Source organism: Choloepus didactylus, chromosome 6 (assembly GCF_015220235.1).
Source record: "Choloepus didactylus isolate mChoDid1 chromosome 6, mChoDid1.pri, whole genome shotgun sequence".
Taxonomy (NCBI): Eukaryota; Metazoa; Chordata; class Mammalia; order Pilosa; family Megalonychidae; genus Choloepus; species Choloepus didactylus.
In genome coordinates, this window is record NC_051312.1 from 119,092,754 (window position 1) to 119,117,676 (window position 24,923).

The 24,923-nt window shown below is 34.9% G+C and overlaps 1 protein-coding gene across 1 annotated transcript in view; it reads left to right on the top strand.

The window, feature by feature from the left end:
* DYNC2H1 (dynein cytoplasmic 2 heavy chain 1) overlaps positions 1-24,923 on the top strand; it is a 419,160-nt gene that overhangs the window by 126,640 nt on the left and 267,597 nt on the right. Inside the window, exons 52-58 of the mRNA XM_037841237.1 lie at positions 4,071-4,213; positions 5,394-5,478; positions 7,308-7,462; positions 11,878-12,015; positions 18,733-18,846; positions 19,433-19,593; positions 24,125-24,248. Of these exons, the coding sequence (XP_037697165.1) occupies positions 4,071-4,213; positions 5,394-5,478; positions 7,308-7,462; positions 11,878-12,015; positions 18,733-18,846; positions 19,433-19,593; positions 24,125-24,248 (920 nt within the window). The remainder of the gene's footprint in view (positions 1-4,070; positions 4,214-5,393; positions 5,479-7,307; positions 7,463-11,877; positions 12,016-18,732; positions 18,847-19,432; positions 19,594-24,124; positions 24,249-24,923) is intronic.

Consider the following 24,923-nt stretch of genomic DNA (forward strand, 5'->3'; position numbering starts at 1 on the left):
GTTTGCTGTTCATTTTCTAGCTTCTTCAGTTGATCCATTAGTTCTTTGATTTTGGCTCTTTCTTCCTTTTTAATATATGCGTTTAGTGCTATAAATTTCCCCCTTAGCACTGCTTTTGCTGCATCCCATAGGTTTTGGTATGTTGTGTTCTCATTTTCATTCGTCTCTATATATTTAGCAATTTCTCTTGCTATTTCTTCTTTAACCCACTGATTGTTTAGGAGTGTGTTGTTTAACCTCCAGGTATTTGTGAATTTTCCAAGTCTCTGATGGTTATTGACTTCTAATTGTATTCCATTGTGGTCAGAGAATGTGCTTTGAATAATTTCAATCTTTTTAAATTTACTGAGGCTTGTTTTATGTCCCAGCATATGATCTATTCTGGAGAAAGTTCCGTGAGCACTAGAAAAGTATGTGTATCCTGGTTATTTGGATGTAATGTCCTGTATATGTCTGTTAAATCTAATTCATTTATCAGATTGTTTAGGTTTTCAATTTCCTTATTGGTCCTCTGTCTGGTTGATCTGTCTATAGGAGAGAGTGATGTGTTGAAGTCTCCCACAATTATTGTGGAAACATCAATTGCTTCCTTTAGTTTTGCCAGTGTTTCTCTCATGGATTTTGTGGCACCTTGATTGGGTGCATAGACATTTATGATTGTTATTTCTTCTTGTTGAATTGACCCTTTTATTAGTATGTAGTGGCCGCCTTTGTCTCTCAAAACATCCCTGCATTTAAAGTCTATTTTATCTGAGATTAATATTGCTATACCTGCTTTCTTTTGGCTGTAGCTTGCATGAAATATTTTTTTCCATCCTTTCACTTTCAATTTCTTTGTGTCCCTGTGTCTAAGATGAGTCACTTGTATGCAACATATTGATGGTTCATTTTTTTTGATCCATTCTGTGAATGAATCTATATCTTTTAATTGGGGAGTTTAATCCATTTACACTCAACGTTATAACCATGAAGGCATTTCTTGAATCAACCATCTTATCCTTTGGTTTATGTTTGTCGTATATATTTTTCCCCTCTCTCTATTAATATCCTTTATTGTACCCATACCGAATCTCTTTAGTACTGAACCTTTCTCCAAGTCTCTCTGTCCTTTCTTTGTTTCTCTGTCTGTAGGGCTCCCTTTAGTATCTCCAGTAGAGCAGGTCTCTTGTTAGCAAATTCTCTCAGCATTTGTTTGTCTGTGAAAAATTTAAGCTCTCCCTCAAATTTGAAGGAGAGCTTTGCTGGATAAAGTATTCTTGGTTGGAAATTTTTCTCACTCAGAATTTTCAATATATCGTGCCACTGCCTTCTTGCCTTCATGGTGGCTGCTGAGTAGTCACTACTTAGTCTTATGCTGTTTCCTTTGTATGTGGTGAATTGCTTTTCTCTTGCTGCTTTCAGAACTTGCTCCTTCTCTTCCGTGTTTGACAGTGTGATCCGAATATATCTCAGAGTGGGTTTATTTGGATTTATTCTATTTGGAGTTCGCTGAGCATTTATGATTTGTGTATTTATGTTGGTTAGAAGATTTGGGAAGTTTTCCCCAACAATTTCTTTGAATACTCTTCCTAGACCTTTACTCTTTTCTTCCCCTTCTGGAACAGCAATGAGTCTTATATTCGGACGTTTTATAATATCTATCATATCCCTGAGGTCCGTTTCGATTTTTTCAATTTTTTTCCCCATTCTTTCTTTTATGCTTTCATTTTCCATTCTGTCATCTTCCAGGTCACTGATTCGTTGTTCAACTTCCTCTAGTTTTGTACTATGAGTGTCCAGAATCTTTTTAATTTGGTCAACAATTTCTTTAATTTCCATAAGATCATCTGTTTTTTTATTTAGTCTTGCAATGTCTTCTTTATGCTCTTCTAGGGTCTTCTTGATATCCTTTGTATTCTGTAGTATGGTCTCATTGTTCATCTTTAGTTCTTTGAGTAGCTGCTCTAGGTGCTGTGTCTCTTCTGGTCTTTTGATTTGGGTGCTTGGGCTTGGGTTATCCATATCGTCTGGTTTTTTTCATATGCTTTATAATTTTCTGTTGTTTTTGGCCTCTTGGCATTTGCTGAACTTGATAGGGTTCTTTTAGGATGTGTAGACCAATTGAAGTCCTTATCTCTAATTTATCAGATCTACAGCTTCGTGGAGTACACTTTCTCTAACTAACCAGCAGGTGGCGTCCACAAGCCACCTGTTCTCCACAAGCCAGTTCTCCCCTGCTTTGCCTTTGTGGTGAGTGGGGGAGTGAGTCTTGTGGGGTGCAAGTGGTGTAACAAGCTTGCGTGTGTAGTTGGTGTTGCCCGCCCTGTATATGGGGCGTGTTTCTGGGCAGTCAGGGAGTGGGGTTGGCTCTAACAATCAAATCTCCCTGGTGATCCTGGAGTTTTAAAGCTGCTGCAATAGTCTAATCCTTCAGTTCCGTCCTGCCACAGTTTGTCTCTGCCACTGACCCACAAGTCCTTGGTATTGGCGTATGGCTCCTGAGACTTGCAAGTGGGTCCCTCTTCCAGGCCGTGCACCCCCTGGTCCTCTGTTGAGGGATGACTGTGCTATGTCACAGGTGAGTTCCGTCCCCCCAGGGCGGTTCTGGGCTGCTGGGCTGTGTAGGGAGCCTCCCAGTCTGCTGAAATGATGGCTGAATGGGGCTTTGCTAATTCACACTGCTCCACCTTCCGAACTCTGGGACAATCAGCTGAGGTTGCAGGGAAGGCTAATGTCCACGCCCAGTTTTGTGGAGTGTGCCTGTTATTTGAAGCACTTCTGTCTCACTGGGTTGTCTGGGGCAGCTCTGGGCTATGGGTGTGGCGATGGGCAGGTGTGTTTCCTGTCCACCAGGATGATGGCTGTGAGCGGACACCCCCCTTTTCCTGGGAAGTTGTGCTGTTTAGTGAATTTTCTCAGCCACTGGATTATTGCCTTTTGTCTCAGAGCTCTCTTAGTTCTGCTCTTGTCTTGACCTGCCCAAATTGCATGTCTTTGAAGCATTCTGTATTGTGCTTCTTAGAGTAATTGTTTTAGAAAAAGAAAAAAGGATTAAAAAAAAAAAAAAAAAAGGGCCCTCCTCACAGATCTAATGGGTTATTGAAATGCTAAGAGACAAAGCAACCAGGGCCATTAAGGAAAGGTCCACAGGGCAGAGAGATCAGCTTTTCTTCGGGATTTGCATATGAGCCTCAGGGCCTGAGCTCTGCCCTTCCCCTTTCTATGTTCACCAGAACTCCAAAAATCGTCCTCTTTTATTTTGGAGTTTTTCGTGCTGTTTTTTTCTATGCCTGTCTCCTCTCTGCTGGGCTGGCTGCTCTCAGATTCTCTGGTGTCTGGTCTCAGTCTATCTATGGTTGGAGTTTGGATCAGTAGAATGAGTTTCTGATAAGGGCTGCCACTGCAGTTCTCCCTTCTCCTTCCCGGAGCTGACAGCCCCTCCTCCCACGGGACTGAGCCTGGCAGGGAAGGGTGCGGGTCCCCTGGCCACAAAAACTTACAGATTTCGCTGATCTCAGCAGTTCGACGTTTTCATGAGTGTTGTATGAATTATGCCCAAAGTCAGATTGCTCTGTGGTGTCCAGTCCATGCAATTCCTGGCTTTCTACCTACTGTCCTGGAGGAGTAACTAAAACATACAGCTCACCAGTCTGCCATCTTGCCCAGCCTCTGCTACCTACTTTCTTATAGAATCGTTGAACTATTTATATTGTGCCAGACTCCGTAGTTTTTTATAAATAACCTCTAATTTTTGCAAAAGCAATTTTATATGTACTGTGTAGAAATCTAGAATTGAGATGAATAGAAAATAAGGGAATAATCACACCCTATCTCCTTCATGAATTTCCTTCTAAATCTTGTTTCATAGCATATGCAGAAACACACCTCCCCACATGTATTGCTGCTTAGCCAAAATAAAAAATCATAACATAATACTGTGTCAGAACTTGCTTTTTAAAATTAACAACTCGTATCATTCCATTTCAGAAATTTTTACTACCATGAAACCAAACTATGTATATAGAATTCCTCAATCTGAATCTATTATTATTGTTATAATTTTCCATGACTAATTTTCTTATTTATTTTAGGAATTCAACAAAACTTGCATATTGTCTTAATAATGGATTCTGCAAATTTAAATTTCATAATAAACTGTGAGAGTAATCCAGCTTTGAATAAGAAATGCCAGGTTTTGTGGATGGAAGGTTGGTCCGATAGCAGTATGAAGAAAGTAAGTTCAACATTATTTAAAGATAGAAGTGAAAAAATAAGCACATTTTCCTTTTGAAGCTATTGAATTTTTGCAGGTTGTCCTTGATGTTTATTATAACATTAGCTGAACTATGGCACTGAGTATCTCTGATATGTTTGAAAATATCTTTATTTTCTTCTGAATCTTGTATTGTTGTTTAGTTGGGTATGGAATTTGGGTTGAAGATTTTGCTGTTAATTAAGGACCACAGAGATATGTATTATAATTTTTCAAAATCCAGTACTGTGGTGCTGTATGTTTGGAGAGAGGTTGAATATTTAATGTGAACTTATAGCGCCAACTTAACTGGAAGCCTCTTATGTTTCTTCATTTGAATAAATAATATTCAATATTGTCTCTTTGAATGATATACTCAGTAATTTATTTATTTGTTTTTCTGTAATAAAAGTGCAAAAAAATGTCACGAGTCAGAGGAAGGAGTGTAATTTGGGATAATGGAGAAGGTTTTACAGATGAGATGGTATTTTAGTTAGATTGCAGGAAGTAGATACTAGAAGATGAAAGGTATTCTAGTCTGAGAGGCCAAATGATAAAGAGGTATTCGTTAAAGAAAGGGTAATTATTGGATATTTAATATATGCCTCTGTTTTGTATGCTGGGGATATAGTAGAGAACAGACAAAACTCCTTGCCATCACAGAGTTTATATTCATGTGGGGGATAGCTGTGGGGAAAAGGTTTCTAGGCAAAGATCCTTAGAGGAGAGCGTGTCTGGTAATTTTGAGGATCAGCAGGAGGCCCAGGGGTACCAGTTATTTTTCAAGTGTGATATTGGGCTTTTGCCTGTGTGCTGTTAATTTTCTGTGACCCGTGACATTCTTTGAGATTTGCTCTCTGGCTACTTGTGAAATTGTACCTGGGAAGTTGACACTGTTTGCGTATATATGTTGAAGTTCACAGTGGAAAAAAAATTTGCAGCCAGTTAATGGTTGACATGTCAAAATCCTGTCTAGAAAATAATGTCTTCTAAAGATTAACAATACTAATTTCTTTCTGTTAGTCTGGAAAGAATCCTAGAAGAAAAGTGCAATTGGTAATATCTTTTCGTGTTTAAGTTTTTTTTTTTACCTCTGATACTGGATTTGCTTAAGCTTTTTCTTCTTGATTTGAGGTTAAAAATAGTGCTCTTCATGTTTTAGATACCCGAAATGTTATTTAGTGAAATGGGAGGTGAAGAAAAATATAGTGAAAAAAGAAGAAAAGAAGAGAAGAAAAAAACTTCAGGTGGTATTTTGATGAAATTGCTTTTATTTGATTTTTTTTGGTGAAACAATGCCATTTATATTAAGTTATATATTCATTAAAGATTCAGGATGATTGTGAATTTGAACAATGCTAAATGTAACAAAGTTAGATTTCTTCTCATGCAAACTAAACTTTAAAGTCGTTTACTTTTAGGTTAATGTTTATGCTATTTCATATAGAACCCAACAGAAAATCTATTGTTTAAATTAAAGAAATTAAAAAAAAATTTTTTTTCTGACCTGAATGACATGAATGACCTGCTTCTGTTGTTTGGAGTCCCTTGCTAGTAGCTTAAAGCTTTTCATATTAGCTTATCTCTTAGATATGTTATAGAGTTCAATTCTTACAAGAAGAAAATTTTGTGAGATTCTTTGAGTATGGGCATAATTTTTTCTTAGCTATAATATTCCCATTATTTTCTCCAACTCTAAATTAATTTAGAATATGGACTTTATTTTTATTTTTATGTCACAGCTTATTCATTCATTTGTCTAACCATTTATAAAATATTTATTGAACTTATTTTATATTAGTACTGGGTTAGATACTAAAAACAACAATAGCTGACAGTCTATTGGTAGCACAAATTATGTTATATATAAACATACAACTCTGATATAGCAAGACAAGTGATGGTGTAGGTGTAGATGAAGTGTATTGGGAAGTGAAGCCTCTAACTGGCGGGTCTTACAGGAAATGCATGTTACCCAGACAATGTCCTTCTGGGGAAGGGCATTCTGGGCAGAGGGAGTAGCATGGAAGAATCTTAGGGGAAGAAGGAAAACAGGCATTTTCACAGAACTATAAATAGCCTGAGGCTGAAACATAGAATATATACATAGTAGAATACTAGATAAAGGGGAAAAGGTAGGCAGAATCAGGCAGCAAAGAGCCTTTTGTGTCATACTAAGAATTTGTATCCTAACTTGCAGGTGATCTGGGGTTATTAAGAAATTTTAAATAAGGATATAACCAGAGTCTTGTTTCAGAAACAGAAATCTCTGGATCCAATCTTTCTTTCGCTTAATAGCAAATATATTGGTATAAGGAGACACTGAAGGCTGCTGACCATTTTACAAGTCTATTTCCTTAATCTAAGAGAAACGTGATGAAGGCCTGAACCAAGGAATAGGTAATAAGAATAAGAGGAAGGAATGACTTGGGAATATTAGGTGATCTATTGGGGGCTCAATTATGTAATGGCTGTGGTATACAAGGAAGGAGGAGTAGTCATGGATGTTTCTCTGGGTTCTGGTTTGGGAAACTCTTTAAAGGTTGATTCCATTTACTGACATAGAGAATACAGTGAGAGATAGATTGAAGGAGTGGGAGGAGATAATGTCATGAATATATTGAATCTAATGTAAACTTTTTCTTAAGTTCTTTGGCTTGAAGTCCTGTTTCTCCCTGTGTCAAATGGTTGTGGATAAGTATTATTTGGGTTGGTCTCTCCTTTCCATTCAGTCAGATTTTGGATTATGTGTGCTTTGTAGTACCAGTTAATTTATATGTTACGACAACTTGTAGATTTATTTGTCTTGCTTATAGCAATAAAAATGTTCAGGAGCAATTTTTAAAGTGGAATTTTAGAGACAACTGAAACTAAATAATTCATATTTCATAAGGAAAATGGAAGCTGTAAATAGATGTCTAGGAATGCATGTGCTTACTTAAGCAAAAAATTTATCTATTTGTACTTATATAGAGTGAAAGTATCTGATATGACATAAATATAGTTAAGATTATTATCTTAATTCTTAATGAGTCGTGTATATACTAAGTCATTTTTATTTTATATTTCTTTCTAGTTGATCCCGATTTTCTAAAATTATTTTTGTTAATCCATGAGTCTTGTAAAGCATATGGTGCTACACCAAGCCGATATATGACCTTTTTACATGTGTATTCTGCCATTAGTAGCAGCAAGAAAAAGGAATTATTAAAAAGACAAAGTCATTTGCAGGTACAATATTGATAATCTTGAATTATTTTATCTATGTTTAGGTAAGAAGGCTTATGTAAATCACAATCCCATGTTGCCTGTGGCATATTTAATTTAAGTAAATATTGTACTTTATGAAATTCCTTGGTAAACAATTTTACTTTACCTACCTATATTGCCCAGATTATAGTAATGATTTTTTTTCCAGCTCAATAATGTTTATTCCTTTTCTTCACTGGATGATATTCATGTGCTTTTGAAAACTTGTGCTGCCTTTAAGAGTCTCTTTCACATGTAAGCATTTTTAGAAATTTAGAAATGCCTATTATTCTTAATTAAGAGGTAATATCTAAGGTTATGCTTTATAATAACCTCTAACATTAAAATTATGTTTTATAAAGTAATATTCTTACCCATGTAATTCCACGTAGTACATTCTGAACATTTTTCTTTCTATATTTCTCTAATTATAGAGCTTAAACTTAAATGTGGCATTAGAATGTCAACCTCAGAAGTTCTCAGAGAGTTTCTCCACTCCAAAGTTCTAGCCTCTCTCTGTTAGGTAATAAACTAGGATGCTTTTTATTGACATAATTATCTTTATCCTTCTTTTCTAATAGTCAACTTTCATTATAATAAGCCAATATACATGCTCTTGTGGGAGTGTTAATTTCTTGGTTTAGTTCTCTGTGGTGCTTTGGATAAATTTCTTAAACTCACTGAGTTGCAGCTTAATTGGGTCAATGGTAGTTGTGTATGAGTGTATTTAGATAAAAAACATCATAAAGAACCTAGTATCATGCCTGTCCTCTATGTGGCTGCTCAGTAAATACAATGCTTACTTTCCTTTTTTGCCATGATGGTCTCCCCAAATTTTCTGATTTGTTAAGTGACAAAAACTCAAGTCATATTATAGAAGAAAGGGAATACTTTTTTTTTTTTTTTGGTTTTGTCAGTAAGCATGGTTTTTAATTAAGTGAATTTCCATGTGTTTTAAACAGAACACACACACATACACATACATGCACAAATACAGAAACACCAACCATAAAGCAAGACAGATAAATCGAACCTTAATAAAATTAAAACCTTTTGTTCACCAAAATACAGAATTAAAAGTGAAATGATAAGTAGGAAAGTAGAAGATATTTCTAATACAAATAATATAAAAAGGATTCACCTAGAATTTAGAAAGTACAATAAATCAATACAACAGATAAGCAAGTAACAAAATGGTCAAAAGGCATTGCACTATAAAAGTAAAGCATACACAAATGCCCAATTAACATATGAAAGCATCTTATCTCATTAATCATCAAGACAAAGCCAGGTTAACATCACAGTGAGAAACCACTACACAAGCACCATAATGATGAATATTAAAACAAACTAACAGATACAAAACAAATAAACTGGTAACATCAAGTTTCAGCAAGGATATGGAGCAGTCAGAATTCTAATACACAGCTGGAGGAAGTGTAAATTGGAACAATCGCTTTCAAAAATCTTTTGTCAATATCTTAAAACTTAATACATGCATACCCTTTGACCAAAGAATCCCACTTGTCTTTACTAAACAGATAGACTCTTTGTTCTATGTAAGTAATAAAGCAGTTATTTGCTGAAAGTTTCTGTTGTGCTTGTCTGTGCCCCCTTGATGGATGGACCATGTAGCACCTTGCTCCATACCTTCAGAGAATTCTGTGACCCATCTAATATCCTTTCAGACATTCCTCTTCAATTTATATCAGAGTTGTTTTCTTTGGGTTGTGACTGAAAATCCTTCAGGATATGTATGAATGTACGCAATGAGTGTATGTGTGCATACTTGTGCACATATACGTCCACACACCCAAAATCATGTTTCTTCTGGAGGAAAAAAAAAAGTATGTATTCTATGTGTGTGTGTGTGCGTGTGCATTCCATGTCAGTGCCACTGTTTAGATTTTGAGCAACCAAAAAGTGGAGGCTATATAGTATATAGATTTTTTTTTCTTTTTTTCTTCTTTTTTTTTTTTTTTTTTTGCTTCCTCAACCACCTCTAAAATGGTTCTGATATTTTCTAAACAGATTTTACTGGTTTTTGTTTGCTTGCTTGTTTTAATAGACATTTACTAGCTCACTGTTGAAATTTGTACATTCTCGGAATGACTTCTTCCCTTACCAAGAATGTATATATAATTACTTATATTCTATTTTCAGCCATTTGATGTCTTTATTTTTTAAAGTTTTATTCATTTCTCCTATGGTGAGAGAAAATCGTCTAACTGTATTTTTCTATGTGATCAGCTGGTTGCCTGACAAGTTACTGAATAATCTACTTCTACTTAATTTGAATTTATCTTTATAAAGTATGAAATTCATACATATCCAGGATACTTTGGATAGTTTTCCAAATTTCATTGGTCTAATCTGTATTCCTGTGTTAATATGCACATATTTAATTATTGCAGCTTTATAATTTGATTTATTTTCTGGTTGAACAGATGGTATCTTATTTTCATTGAAATAAATTCTTTTTTATCTGTGATTTTTATCTTCTTCCTCATTTATAATATTTTTTTAGTTTCTCTTTTTTCCCTCAGCTTTCTTTGCAAAGTTCTGTCTACAGCCTTATTCTCAAATAATCAGTTCTTGAATTTATTCATCAATTTTACAGTTTTTCTATCTAGTAATTCATGGTTTATTTGAATATATTTTTATTTGAATAACTAACATCACACATTTCAATCAATTCATCCTCAGCCCTTTGAGGATGGTTCTCATTTGTCGAACCTTAAATATGTTGTTTTTTACCTCTTTCCTTTGGTTTATGCTAATTTCATCTCATAAATTTTCTTCCCCAAAATTCATTTCAGCTACTTCCATCCTCTTTCATGGCCCATTTTTTGTATGACAGTGAAGTCATCTTAGGCTGAATCCATTTAGCACAATCATCTGCTACTGTACATATAATGTGGTTTCTTAATTTGAAGTTTCTAACTCCAGTGTCTAATTTCCCTACTCCTGGGAGATTAAATGTATTGGATACAGTAACCAAATTTCAAAATAATTTAGCACAACTGTGAACAAAGAGTTTTTAAACGAACCATTGACAAGCATGTATTAACCTTACTTTTTTTCTTTCTTTCTTTTTCTTTCTTTCATTCTTTTATTCCTTTGATTTATTTAGACATCTATCATTTGATACCAAACAGATCCTATGATAAAATTAGAAATATTTCAATAGTAGGTTAAAAGTAGAATTAGGAAAAATACAAATTAGGTCAACTCTGGAGAAAAATCTTGAATAGAATTTTAGAGGAATTGGGGTCCATATATTTATAAATATAAGACATAAATTTAGTTTGGGACCTCTCAATAACCAAAGCACAACTGGAAGCATGAGTGGCATTTTTTATGAGAGGACCATGTGCTGTATTTAGTGAATGCTGCTTCATATATGGAAAAGAACATTTGTATAGATTGAAATTCTTGATCTTGAGGGTCTTACAGTAAGCTGTAAGTACAGGGTGGGTACCTTAAAAAAGAAAGAAAACAAGGGGGTTTCTAATAAGGGCAAATAGATGGCATAAGTGAACAGAGAAAGCAAATCATTACTGGCTAAGGTGGTGGGGAAAGTATCATGGGGCATGTAAGTACTGTTTCACATTAACCTCTAGTGAAGGTTAGACCTCAGAGAAGTTGAATACCACTATAAGAATATTCCAGACAGGATAAATAGTAAGAGTTATGGTAAGAAGTTACACTATAACTTTTATATTCAGAAAAGCAAAAGTGGGTAAATGAGTAACCAAGATTGGGGCATAGATAAGATAATCAAACTATAAGATCATCCCAGAAAGGGAATACTTTTCATGTTCACTCCTTGGACTAGTCATGGTAGGCAGTGGGATGGGGTACCGTGATGGCCTGGCCAGTGTCAAATGGCTACCCAGAGAGCAGGAAGGACGTTTGAATGGGCTACAGAACCATATGTGAAGCAGTCTCTTATAAGAAAGTGTGTGTGGACAGACAAATCAAGTCATGTCCAGTATAAAAAGAGTGGCCCTTGAGTTCTTTGTGCCCAATCAATGAGACAGAAAAATGGAAAAGATTTATTGAATTTTCCTCTGCTGACTATTTTCTCTGTCATCTAATGCAACGGGTAAAAACCCCAGTGTTTAGGCTGTCAAATTGATACTGATTTGTTCAGCTGCTGTGAAGCTTTAACATCTGTTTTCCTTCAGAAACTCTGTGGAACTTTTTACTGTATCTTACTGTGTATACAGTTGGATAAATCATTATAATTAGCAATAGGAAGCAAACATAAGTCCGCTTGCTAGTGTTTTATAGGTTCATATTTATATTTTTGTTTGATTCGTTCTTGAGGGCTTTATTTACTGTTTGTATGAATTCCTTTTTTAATATTGCCAATCAATATTTTGTTGATATAGGCTGGTGTATCTAAACTAAATGAAGCTAAAGCTCTTGTGGATGAACTGAACAGAAAAGCTGGAGAGCAAAGTGTATTACTTAAAACTAAGCAAGATGAAGCAGATGCTGCCCTTCAAGAGATCACAATATCAATGCAGGTAATGCTTGGAGTGAGCACAAAAATGCGAACATTTGGGAGACCGTTTGTGCCTGATTGTCAGTCAGTGTGAAAAATAACATTTTTACTTATGTGGATTTAAAAAATATTGCTTGTCTATATTAGGTCAGACTGTACTTGAGCTTTTAGTATTGTGTACTTAAGCTTTTGCAGAAGAGCATGGTATTTTCTCACATTGTTTAGAATCACAACTACTTCCCTTAATTGACCATATGCTAAATCATCTAAACCCTTTCTATATTTCAATTTTGTTTGGATCTATCTGTAGCTGATTTTATTTTTTTATTCTCTGCCAATCAATTTGGTATTTCCTTTTATTTTTCTTAAAATTATCTCCTTCAGATTTTGAGTGTTTTCCCTGCTTTTAATATTCTCAAGATTTACGAAGTTTTATTCACTCTACTTAAGCTTGCATATTTTATATTTTTGATTATGTACCCTTTTAGCTTTGCCTTTCTTTTCTTGAACCCTTTTTAAGGAGAATTCTCTGAGTTCTTTCCTTGCCCAGGTTTTTTTTTTTGCCTCCATACTCTCTCAGGATACTCTCGTCCATTACCTTACTTTTTACTACCAGCTACGTAACGACTACCTTTTTCATACTTCAACCCTAACCCCTCCTCTGAGCTTCAGACACAAATATTCAATTATCTATTGTACATGTTCATAGAAGTCCCATAGGCATTGCAAAACTGAAATAGGTTCAGAACTGAACTCAGTTTTTTTCCCCTGTATCCCTTTCCTTAGGTTGTAGCACTATAATATAGCAATTATTCAAGACGTAACTTATAAATTATATTAATTAGACTTTTGTTCCCTTATCCCTTACATCTAATGAGTCATTCAATTCTGTCAGTTTTAACAGTCCATATTTGTGACTGTTCAGGTCTAATGCCTCTTGTATTTAAGTTAACCTTAATATTTATCAGAGTAATGCCCATACCGCATCTTATTGAAAAAGTGAATAACACAAAAAGGCTTTGAAAAGGACCAAAATTGGATGACTTAAACTATCTATATGATTTCAAGACTTAAGTATAAAGTTTCAGTGATCAAGGCAGTGTTGTATTGGGTATAGCAATAGACATGTAGATCATTGGAACACTGTGAGGCCCAGAAATAGACTTATGCATAAATGTTTAATTGGCTTCATAAAATATGACTGTTAAATGGAGAAAGGGTAATCTTTAAAAAATGGTGTGTGAATATTTGGATATCCATTTAGAAAGAAATAAACTTGGGCCTTTACTTTACAACATATATGAAAATTAACTCAGTTTAGATTGTAGATATAAATATACAGCATAAAACTATAAAACTTTTAGAAGAAAACATAGGAGAAGAACTTTATGATCTTGGGTGAGACAAAGATTTCAAAGATTTCTATACCAAGATATAAAAAGACAAAAATTGATAAACAGGATTTCATCAAAATTAAAAGCTTCTGCTATTTGAGATAAATTGTGAGGGAAATGAAATACCAACCCACAGACTGAGAGAAAATATTTACAAAACACATATCTGTTAGAGGATTTGAATCCAGAACATATAAAAACACTTACAAATCAATAATGGTTAAACAAACCATAAATTTAAAAATGGACCAAAAATTTGGACAGATCCTTCATCAAAGGTGACATATGAAGGGCTCATAAACACAAGAAAACATGCACAACATCAATACTCAGCAAGGAAATGTAAACTAAAACCCCAGTGAGATAATACTATACATTCACTAGAATGAGTAAAATTAAGATACTGAAAAGTGGTGGCAAGGATGTTCATCAAAAAGAGACCTGCTTTACAAGAAATATTAAAGGGAGTTCTGTAGACTGAAAGGAAAAGACAGGAGAGGAAAGCTTGGAAGAGAGTTTTGAAATGAAAATTATCAGTAAGGGTAATGAAAAAGCTAAAAAGAGAGATAAGATATGACATAACAAAAGCCAAAGGATAAAATGGTTGAAGTACTGCCTTTACAGTGATACCAATGAATGTTAATGTTTTATACTTCCCAATGAAAAGCCATAAATTGGCAGTTTGTATATAAAAATATGATCCATCTATATGCTGTCTACGAGAGACTCACCCTAGACCCAAGGACGCAAATAGATTGAAAGTGAAAGGTTGAAAAAAGAAATTCTGTGTAAACAGTAATCAAAATAGAGCTGGACAAAATAGACTTTAAATGCCAAACTGTTATAAGAGACAAAGAAGGACAGTATATATTAATAAAAGGGGCAATCCACCAGGAAGAAATAACAATCATAAATATTTATTCATCTAACCAGGGTGCCCCAAAATACATGAGGCAAACACTGGCAAAACTGAAGGGAGCTATAGATTTCTCTACAATTAAAGTTGGAGACTTCAGTACAACACTCTCATCAATAGATAGAACAGCTAGACAGAAGATCAATAAGGAAACAGAACTTGTATAATATGATAAGTGAACTAGACCCAACAGACATATACAGAACATTGCACTCCAAAATAACAGGATGTGCATTCTTCTTAGTGCTTATAGATCATTCTCCAGGATAGACCACATGTTGGGTCACAAAACAGGTCCTAATACATTTAAAAAGATTGAAATTATGCAAAGCATATTCTCTGACCATAATGAAATGAAGCTGGAAATCATAAATGGTGGAGAAATGGAAAATTCACAAGTACATGGAGGTTAAATAACACACTTTTAAACAGTCAGTGGGTCAAAGAAGAAATTGCAAGAGAAATCAGTAAATATCTTGAGATGAATGAAAACAAGAACACAACATATCAAAACTTAGGGGATGCAGTGAAGGCTGTGCTGAGAGGGAAATTTATAGCCCTAAATGCCTACATTAAAAAATAAGAAAGAGCTAAAATCAAAGACTTAATTACAAACTTGGAGGAACTAGAAAAAGAACAGCAAACTAATCCCAAAGCAAGTAGGAGGAAAGAAATAACAAAGATTAGCACAGAAATAAATGAAATTGAGAATAAAAAAACAATAGAATCAACAAAAGCCAAAGTTGGTTCTTCTAGATCAATGTATTTGACAAACCCTTAGCTAGACTAACAGGAAAAAAAGAGAGAAGATGCAAATAAAATCAGAAGTGACCCCACAGAAATATAAAAGGATCATAGGCGGATACTCTGAACAGCTGTGTGCCAACATATTCGGCAACTTAGATGAAATGGACAAATTTCTAGACACACATGAACAACCTATACTGATTCTGGAAGAAATAGAAGAACTCAACAGACCAATGACAAATAAAGAGATTGAATCAGTCATCAAAAACCTCCCCACAAAGAAAGTCCGGGACCAGATGGCTTCACAGGTAAATTCTACCAGTTGTCCATGAAGAATTAATACCAGTCCTGCTCAAACTCTTCCAAAAAATTGAAGAAGAAAGAACGCTACCTAACTTTATTTGGCTTAATACCAAAGCCAAATAAAGATACTACAAGTAAAGATGCTACATTTATTAAATGAGCATAGTAATAGTATTGACCTCTCTGGGTTGTTGCAACTGTTAAATATGTATTATGATCATTTTCTAAATTATGCATTTATAACTCATTTGAATTTTACATAGCAAGCACTTATTGTTTTCCTAATCAGAAAATATTAAAATGAATAAAATATAGAAATCTCACTGATAGTAAATATAAAGTAGAAATTATTGTCAGTTTCCTAGTCATTTTAGAAACTCTCATGTTATAGATTCAAAATTAATAACAGAACAACATTAAATAGAAAATGTTATTTTAAAATGAGTTATATTTTTGACATCATGCTTTTAAATATTGAGTGCATTAAAATCAGAAAAGTACAAGTGTTGGAGAGGATGTGGAGAAATAGGAACACTCATGCATTGCTGGTGGACATGTAAAATGTAGCCACTGTGGAAGATAGTTTGACAGTTTCTCAGGAAGGTAAGTATAGAATTGCCATATGATCAGCAACCCTGCTGCAAGATATATATCCAGAAGATCTGAAAGCAGGAACTCAAACAGACATTTGTACACCGATGTTCACAGGGGCATTATCCACAATTGCTGAATGATGGAAACAACCCAAGTGTCATCAACCAATGAATGGATAAATAAATGTGGTAAATACATACAATGGAATATTATTCAGAAGTAAGAAGGAATGAAGTTCTTATGCATGCAACAATGTGGATAAACCTTGAGGGCATTATGTTGAGTGAAATAAGCCAGACACAGAAGGACAAATATTGTTTGTTCTCACTAATACGAATAATGAGAATACTCATAAAGTTAGAATCTAGAATATAGGTTACCAAGAGATAGATTGGGAGTAGAGAATGGGGAGCTGATGCTTAATGTATACAGAATTTCTTTTTAGGTTGATTGTAAATGTTTGGAAATGGATCGTGGTGATGGTAGCACATTATTGTGAGTGCAATTAATAGAGCTGAATTATGAATATGAATGTGGTTGAAAGGGGAAGTTTTGGGTTGTGTATGTTACTAGAATGAAAGTTAGAAGATAAAACATGGGATATATAACACAGTGAACCCTATTGTGGATGGTGGACTGGGGTTAATAATACAAGTATAACAATGTCCTTTCATGAATTATAACAAATGTATGACACTAATACAAGGTGTTACTATTAGGGTGGTATATGGAAAAAATACAGCTAATGTAAACCATGGGCTATAGTTAATAGTAATTTTTTAAAAATTCTTTCATCAGTTGTAACAAAGGTGCCACACTAATGCAAAGTGTCAACACTAGAGGGGTATATGGCAATGTATTTTTTTTTAAATTCAATTTTATTGAGATATATTCACATACCATACAGTCATCCAAAGTGTACAATCAGTTGTTCACAGTACCATCATGTAGTTGTGCATTCATCACCCAATCTATTTTCTGAACATTTTCCTTGTACCAGAAAAAGTGAAAATAAGAACAAAAAATAGAAGTAGAAAAGAACACCTGTTCTAGTTTGCTAATGCTGCAGAATGCAAAACACCAGAGATGGATAGGCTTTTATAAAATGGGGGTTTATTTTGCTACACAGTTACAGTCTTAAGGCCACAAAGCGTCCAAGGTAACACCTCAGCAATCGGGTACCTTTACCGGAGGATGGCCAATGGCGTCCGGAAAACCTCTGCTAGCTAGGAAGGCAGCTGGCATCTGCTCCAAAGCTCCGGCCTCAAAATGGCTTTCTCCCAGGACGCTCCTCTCTAGCAAGCTTGCTCTCTTCAAAACATCACTCCCAGCTGCACTCAGTTTTCTCTCTTTGAGTCAGGTCATTTATATAGCTCCACTGATCAAGGCCCACCCTGAATGGGCGGGGCCACACCTCCATGGGAACACCTCATCAAAATCATCACCCACAGCTGGGTGGGGCACACTCCAAGCAAATCCAACCAACACCAAAACGTCTGCCCCGCAAGACTACAAAGATAATGGCATTTGGGGGACACAATACATTCAAACCGGCACAACACCCAAATCACCCCCCCACCCTATTTTTCCTTTAGGTTTTTGTTCCCATTTCTACTTATCCATCCATACACGGATAAAGGGAGTGCGATCCACAAGGCTTTCACAATCACACTGTCACCCTTTGTAATCTACATTGCTATACAGTCGTCTTCAAGAGTCAAGGCTACTGGTTTGCAGTTTGATAGTTTCAGGTATTTACTTCTAGCTATTCCATTGCATTAAAACCTAAAAAAGTTTATTGATAAAATGCATAAGAATGCCCACCAGCGTGACCTCTCTACTCCGTTTGGAATCTCTCAGCCACAGAAACTTGATTTTGTTTCATTTCACATCCCCCTTTTGGTCAAGAAGATGCTCTCAATCCTGTGATGTTGGGTCCATATTTATCTTTGGGAGTCATATCCCATGTTGCCAGGGAGATTTACAACCGTGGGTGTAGCGGGGAGGGCAGTGAGTTCACTTGCCAAGTTGGCTTAGCTAGAGAGAGAGGGCCACATCTGAGCAACAAAGGGGTACTCAGGGGGAGACTGTTATGCACAATTATAAGCAGGTTTAGCCTCTCCTTTGCAGTAACGAGCTTCATAAGGGCAAGTCCCGTGATAGAGGGTTTGGCACATCAAACCGCCAGTCCTCAGTGTTTGTGAGAACATCAGCAACATTCCAGGTGAGGAAGCCCAACACCTCTGCATTTCCCCCCAGCTCCTCAGGGGCCCTGCATATATATTTTTATTCTCTGTCCAAATTACTTTTGGGATGTGTCGCTATTTCACACTAACCTATGCAAACCTACCAGGTCTCACTTCCTGTTAAAAGGGGAATGTTGTATTTTTTACATGTGTTTTCAGTAAACCTACAACTTCTTTAATTAAAAAGAAAATAATAACTTAAAAAACATTATGCTAAGTGAAAGAAACCAGGCACAAAGTACTACATATTGTATGATTTTATTTATATAAAATGTAAATATAAATAAATCTACAGAGACAGAAATAGATAAGGCGGAGGAAGGATAGAGGGATTGAGAGGTGACTGCTAAGGAGTATGGGGTTTTTCTTTTTGGGGTAATGAAAATGTTCTAAAATTGATTGTGGTGATGAATGCACAGCTCTGTGAATATACTAAAAGTCATTGACTATATGGTTTGGATGGATTGTATGGTATGTGAATATAGCTCAATAAAACTGTTTTAGAAATTGATTGCAATGTTATTTAAATATTCCTATAGGATGCTAGTGAGCAAAAGACAGAACTTGAAAGACTAAAGCACAAAATAGCAGAAGAAGTTGTTAAAATTGAAGAAAGAAAAAATAAAATTGATGATGAATTAAAAGAAGTACAGGTAAGTTAAGAAAGAAACATTTTAAGAGCCATTTACATTTTGATTACCCATTTATCTAGGAGTTTAAGCATTATTTGTGGATGAACTTATTTTCTAATAGTAATATCAAATGGTATTACATTCAACCAGAATGGTATTAATGAAAGAGGAACAGGAAGGAAAACCTGTCTGGAAAAGTAAGTGAATTAACTGATGGTTATTAGAAGTAATCTTTGCATTACCTGAACCATATTATTTTGATTATAGAAGAAAAAAAGTATGTTACAGCTAAATTAATACAAACTTTTAAGCTATTTTTTTCTAGACCTAACTAAATTAGCCAACTGGTCATAGAATACAAAGAGCTTCTTGAAAATGGTAAATTATCCCCCAAACTAATTAGTTATTCCTGATTTCAGCAGTTATGGGACAAGAACTCTTACTTTCTCAAACATTTTGTGCTTCATGTGTTTTAAAGCATTTTTATATTTGAAGAGAGAGGATGTTAGTAAATAAAGTCATTTTGAATAAAATGAAAATATTAATTTGTAGAGAATTAAAGATTTTTTTTAATTTGGGAGTTAAAAAATGTCCTTTTTTGTTTTAGCCTCTAGTCAATGAAGCTAAACTAGCAGTTGGAAACATTAAGCCAGAATCTCTTTCAGAAATTCGTTCACTACGCATGCCACCTGATGTAATCAGAGACATTCTTGAAGGAGTCTTAAGGTTAATGGGTATCTTTGATACATCTTGGGTAAGCATGAAAAGGTAAGTTTTGCATTTTTGAAAAATGTTATGATTTCAGCTACGAAATACACGTTCTTTCATGGTTTTTAATATTTCTTCTATTGTTTCTCAAGCTGAACTTCATCTGAAAACTTAGTTACACATTTTGCCCTGAAATTTCAAGATGTTTGATGTAATCATATATCAAGATCTATATATTCCTTTCTCTATAAGTGGTTGTTAAAAGTGTTAAAAGAAGAGAAAAGGAATATCTTAAAATCTTTAAGGATGTCTTGATATTTGTCTAATTATTTGGTCCTTACACAGAAAAAAGCACTGTCATTTTACTGTGATTTACTGATGAAGAAAGTAGTTATTCTAAAAAATTCTTACATTTTTGTCACAGATAGATCAAGATTGACAGAAATATCCATAAATAGTACAAGAAATATGTAAACTGAAAGAGGAAAGGATGAGTATTAATTATAGAATTGTGTTTCACATTTAAACAGTAGTGTTATGTTTTGTTCTGACTTTAAATTCCATTTTAGGATTTAGGTTGATGGTGATGAGACTTTTTCAAATCTGGAGATAGGAGAGGAGATTTAGGTGAGGGTGTACTTTAAAATACCTTTATAATGACAGTTCTAAGAGTCAGAAAGTTTTCCCCCCAAGTTTAGATCTGAAAGTTCTGTAAGAATTGACATATCCTTGTGCATATGAGTATCCAGAGGTTCACAAAAGGGATGTGGGTGAAATACCAGGACTGTATTTTTTTTCGTTTTACTTATTACTCCAGTTTATTCATGGAATATTAGAATGACCATTGTGTTTCTTTTTAGAGTTCCTTCTTGTTGGCTGTTAAAAAATGATAGATACTGCAATAGAGAGAAAGTTAATTTTTTGGGTAACCTATTGTTTTGTTAACTAATGGCTTAAAAGTTTTGCATATGATCTTCTGTTTGACTAAGATGGTGGTGTAAGTTGCTCCAGGATGCTCTACCCCTACAGAATCTTTGAACAACTAGCAAAAACTGGCAGAGCCATCTTCCTGAAAACTCCAGAAAACAGTTAAAGGGCTGCAGTAACTGGAAAAGTGCCAAATCAAGAAAACACAGCTTTAAAAAATGTAGAGCCTCATGATGGCCTTGCCAGCCCTTCCCCAGCACAGTGCAGAGCCAGTTTGCATTCTCATTGTGGGTCCCTGGCCCTGGTCCAGAGGGAGCAGAGTAACCCCTTGCACATCCTGGTTAACTGTATTGTTGGTGCCCGTCTATCATATGCTACATGAAAGACTGAACTAGGATGCTCCTCTTTGGTTCACCCTCCCAGAACTTGCCCTCAAGGCAGAAGCAGCAGCTTGCAGTCAGCTAAAGGCTTTTGAGAAAATTCAGCACTCCTTGACAAAAACACTTAGACAAGTAGGAATAGAAAGAAACTTCCTCAACATGATAGAAGGCATATATGAAAACTCATAGCTAATATCCTACTCAGTGGTCAAAGACTGAAAGCTTTCCCTCTAAGATCAAATACAAGACAAGGATGCCCACTGTCACCACTGTTATTCAACATTGTATTGGAAGTTCTAGCCAGAAACATTAGGCAAGAAAAAGAAATAAAAGGCGTCCAAAGTTTCTTTCCAAAAGAAAGGAAGAAGTAAAACTTTCACTATTTGCAGATTACATGATCCTTTATAAAAAAAAAAAACCCACGAAATATCCATAACAAAGCTACTAGAGCTAATAAACAAATTCAACAAAGTGGTGAGGTACAAGATCAACATTCAAAAACCAGTAGTATTTTTATACGTTAGTAATAAGGAGAAAATCATGAAAAAATTCCATTTACGATAGCAACTAAAAGCTTAAAATATTCTAGAAATAAATTTAACCAAGGATTTAAAGGACTTATATGTGGAAAACTATTGCATTGAAAAAAAAAATCAAGAAGACAAATGATTTGAAGGTCATTCTGTGTTCATGGATTGGAAGATTAAGTATTAAGATGTTAATTCTATACAAGTTCTTTACAGATTCAATGCAATCCCAATAAAAGTTCCAGTAGCTTTCTTTACCAAATGAAGAAGCCAATTATGAAATTTATATGGAAGAACAAAAGACTAAGAGTAGCCAAAACCATCTTGAAAAAGGAGACCGAAGTTGGAGTGCTTACACTTCCTGATTTTAAAACTTAATACAAAGGTACAATAATCAAAACAGCAATACTGTCACAAGGACAGGCATATAGATCAAGGGAGTTGAATTGAGAGTTCAGAAATAAACCCTTATGTCTATGGCCAGTTGATTTTTGATGAGTGCCAAGTCCACTCAAAGGGGAAAGAGAATAGTCTCTTTAACAAGTGGTGTTAGGAAAACTGTATATCCTTATGCAAAATAATTAAGGTGGACCCTTCCTCACACCATATACAAAATTTAATTAAAAATGGATCAAAACCTGAATTCAAGAATCAATACCATGAAACTCCTAGAAGAAAACACAGGGAAACATCTTCAGGACCTTGTATTAGGCAATAGTTTCTTAGACTTTACACCAAAAGCGCAAGCAATGAAAGAAAAAAATGGATAAATGGAACTTCATTAAAATTAAAAGCTTTCCTGCATCAAAGGTAAGTAAAAAGATAATCTACCAAGTGGAAGAGAATGTTTGGAATCCACAAATCTGATAAGGGTTTAATATCCAGAATAAAGAAAGAAATCCTATAACTCAATAACAAAAGACAACCCAAGTAAAAAATATGCAAAAGGCTTGAATAGACATTTCTTCAAAGAAGATATACAAATGGCCTAAAAGCACATGAAAAGATGCTCAACGTCATTAACCATTAGGGAAATACAAATCAATGCCATGAGATACTATTTCACACCACTAGAATGGCTATTGTAAGAAGAACTGAAAGTAATAAATGTTGGAGAGGATGTGGAGAACTATATAGGAACGCTTATTCATTGCTGGTGGGAATATATAATGGTGCAGCTGCCGTGGAAGACAGTTTGGCAGTTCCTCAGAAAGTTAAGTATAGAATTGCCATATGACCTTGCACTCCCACTCGTAGGTATATATCCAGAAGAGTTGAAAGCAGGGACTTGAACAGATGTTCATAGCAGCATTATTCGCAATTGCCAAAAGATGGAAGCAACCCAAGTGTCCATCAAGCCATGAGTGGATAAACAAAATGTGATATATACATACAATGGAATATCATTCCGCTGTAGAAGGGAATGAAGTTCAGATATATGCGACAACATAGATGCACCTTTAAGACATCATGTTTAATGAGATAAGCCAGACCAAAAAAAATTGAATGACTTCACTGATAGGAAATAATAAGATAGTCATATTCATAGTGTCAGAAACTGGAATACAGGTTATGAGCACCTCAGATGGGGGAAGAGAATAGGAAGTTAATGCTGAAGTGCAAACTTTCTATTTGGGACAATGGAAAAGCTTTGGTAAGGGATGGTGGTGATGGTTGTGCAACATTCTGAATGTAATTAACACCACCGAATATTATATTTGAATGTGGTAAAAGGGGAAGTTTTAGGTTGCGTATGTTACCAGAATTAAAGAAAAAAAACCCTTAAGACTGTACAATAGAAGCAGTGGACCCTGGTATAAGCTGTGGACTATACTTAGTAGTATTACAGTAGGGCCCCCATATCCTCAGGGGATAATTTCCAAGACCTACCATGGATGGCCGGAAACTGTGGATGTAAGTGAACACTAACACCCCATCGTGCACTATAGCAGTTATTTTTGCAGTTTGAAGTGCAACAGAAAAACTAACGTGAATTTTGTCTTTATGCTTTATTACTTCACAAATTGAAGATTTGTTCTTGTCATATAACCTGGCAATTTCTGTATATGATTTTCTTTCTTTTTCAATCATATCAAGAATTTTTACTTTTTCACTAATGGGAAGCACTTCATGGCTTCTCTTAGTCTTAGAAGCACCACCAGAACCACTACTCTTGTGTTTTGGGGCCATTATTACAGTAAATAAGGGCTTTTCTAAACAAATACACTGCAATAATGCTACAAGGAGTGTGATCAGCAAGAACCCTATAGCCAGACTGAAGAACAGTTTTGCATGGGAGGATGGGTATCGGGACAATAGAAGGTGAGTCATGTACTAGGCTGGAGGACTTAACTGTGTTAGAGCCTATACTCACTTGCCATGTGGTTTGAAACTCATGAACCATTTATTTTTTTATTTTCTGGAATTTTCCTTTTTTTTTTTTACCTGGTTAAACATGAGTAACTGAATCATCGGATATTGAATCAGTGGTTACGGGGAACAACTGTATTATAATAATATTGTTTCATCAATTATTATAAAGGTACTACATTAATGCAAAGTGTTCATAATAGGGAAAACTATGGGTGTGAAGTGCATGTATATAGGAGCTCTTATTTTCTCCATGATTTTTCTGTAAACCTACAATTTCTCTAGTAAAAAAATGTATTGCATACACCATTTGGCTACACTGATGTTTGTGTCAGGCATAGCAAATTTTTATTTATCCTCACTTGAAGCTGTATGCTTTCATTTTAGTTTCCTTGCCAAAAGAGGTGTGAGAGAAGACATTGCAACCTTTGACGCACGAAATATTCCAAGGGAAATAAGAGAAAGTGTTGAAGAACTTCTTTTTAAAAATAAAGGATCTTTTGATCCAAAGGTAAGTTTTAACAGTTATGCCATGAATTATCTTTTCCATAATGTGTAATACTCTGCTTGCTAAAATGTCATTATTATTTAGATTGCCGAAATATATATATACACACAATTTTAATATATGTATTAAAAGCACTGGGTGGCTGGGAAGCATTCACCAGTAGAATTAGATAAGTTAGAATCCATGTAGCAGTGAGGAAGACATGTTATCTGAAGTGTTTTTTGAATCTTAGTAACTGCTATCAGTTATAAGTTCCCAGCCTGTCATTTCTTTGTTCGCTCCTACTTCTTCCTGTGTATTTGTCATGTAACAGATTTCTGTGGTTGGATAGTTATATCTGTAATTTCAGTGAACAAATTACAACCCATAATATTGGTAGTTTTTAGATCCAGTATTTAAAATCTTAAGAATATCTTCTTTTACACTAACAGTAGTGGTTTCAAAATTGCTTTCATCTAATGAATTATATGTGAAACATTTACCACCTCTATAGAAGAGAAAATTTATGCTTGAGTGATATGGATGGTATATGTACTCAATATAAATATGACTAATGGAGCAGTTATGTAGATATAATATTAGCATATTAATGTCTTTATTTGTAATTAAAAGATTTATTTTTAAACAAATAGTGTATTTCATGTACATTTTTCTTAAAATAGCAGTTGACTTTAATTT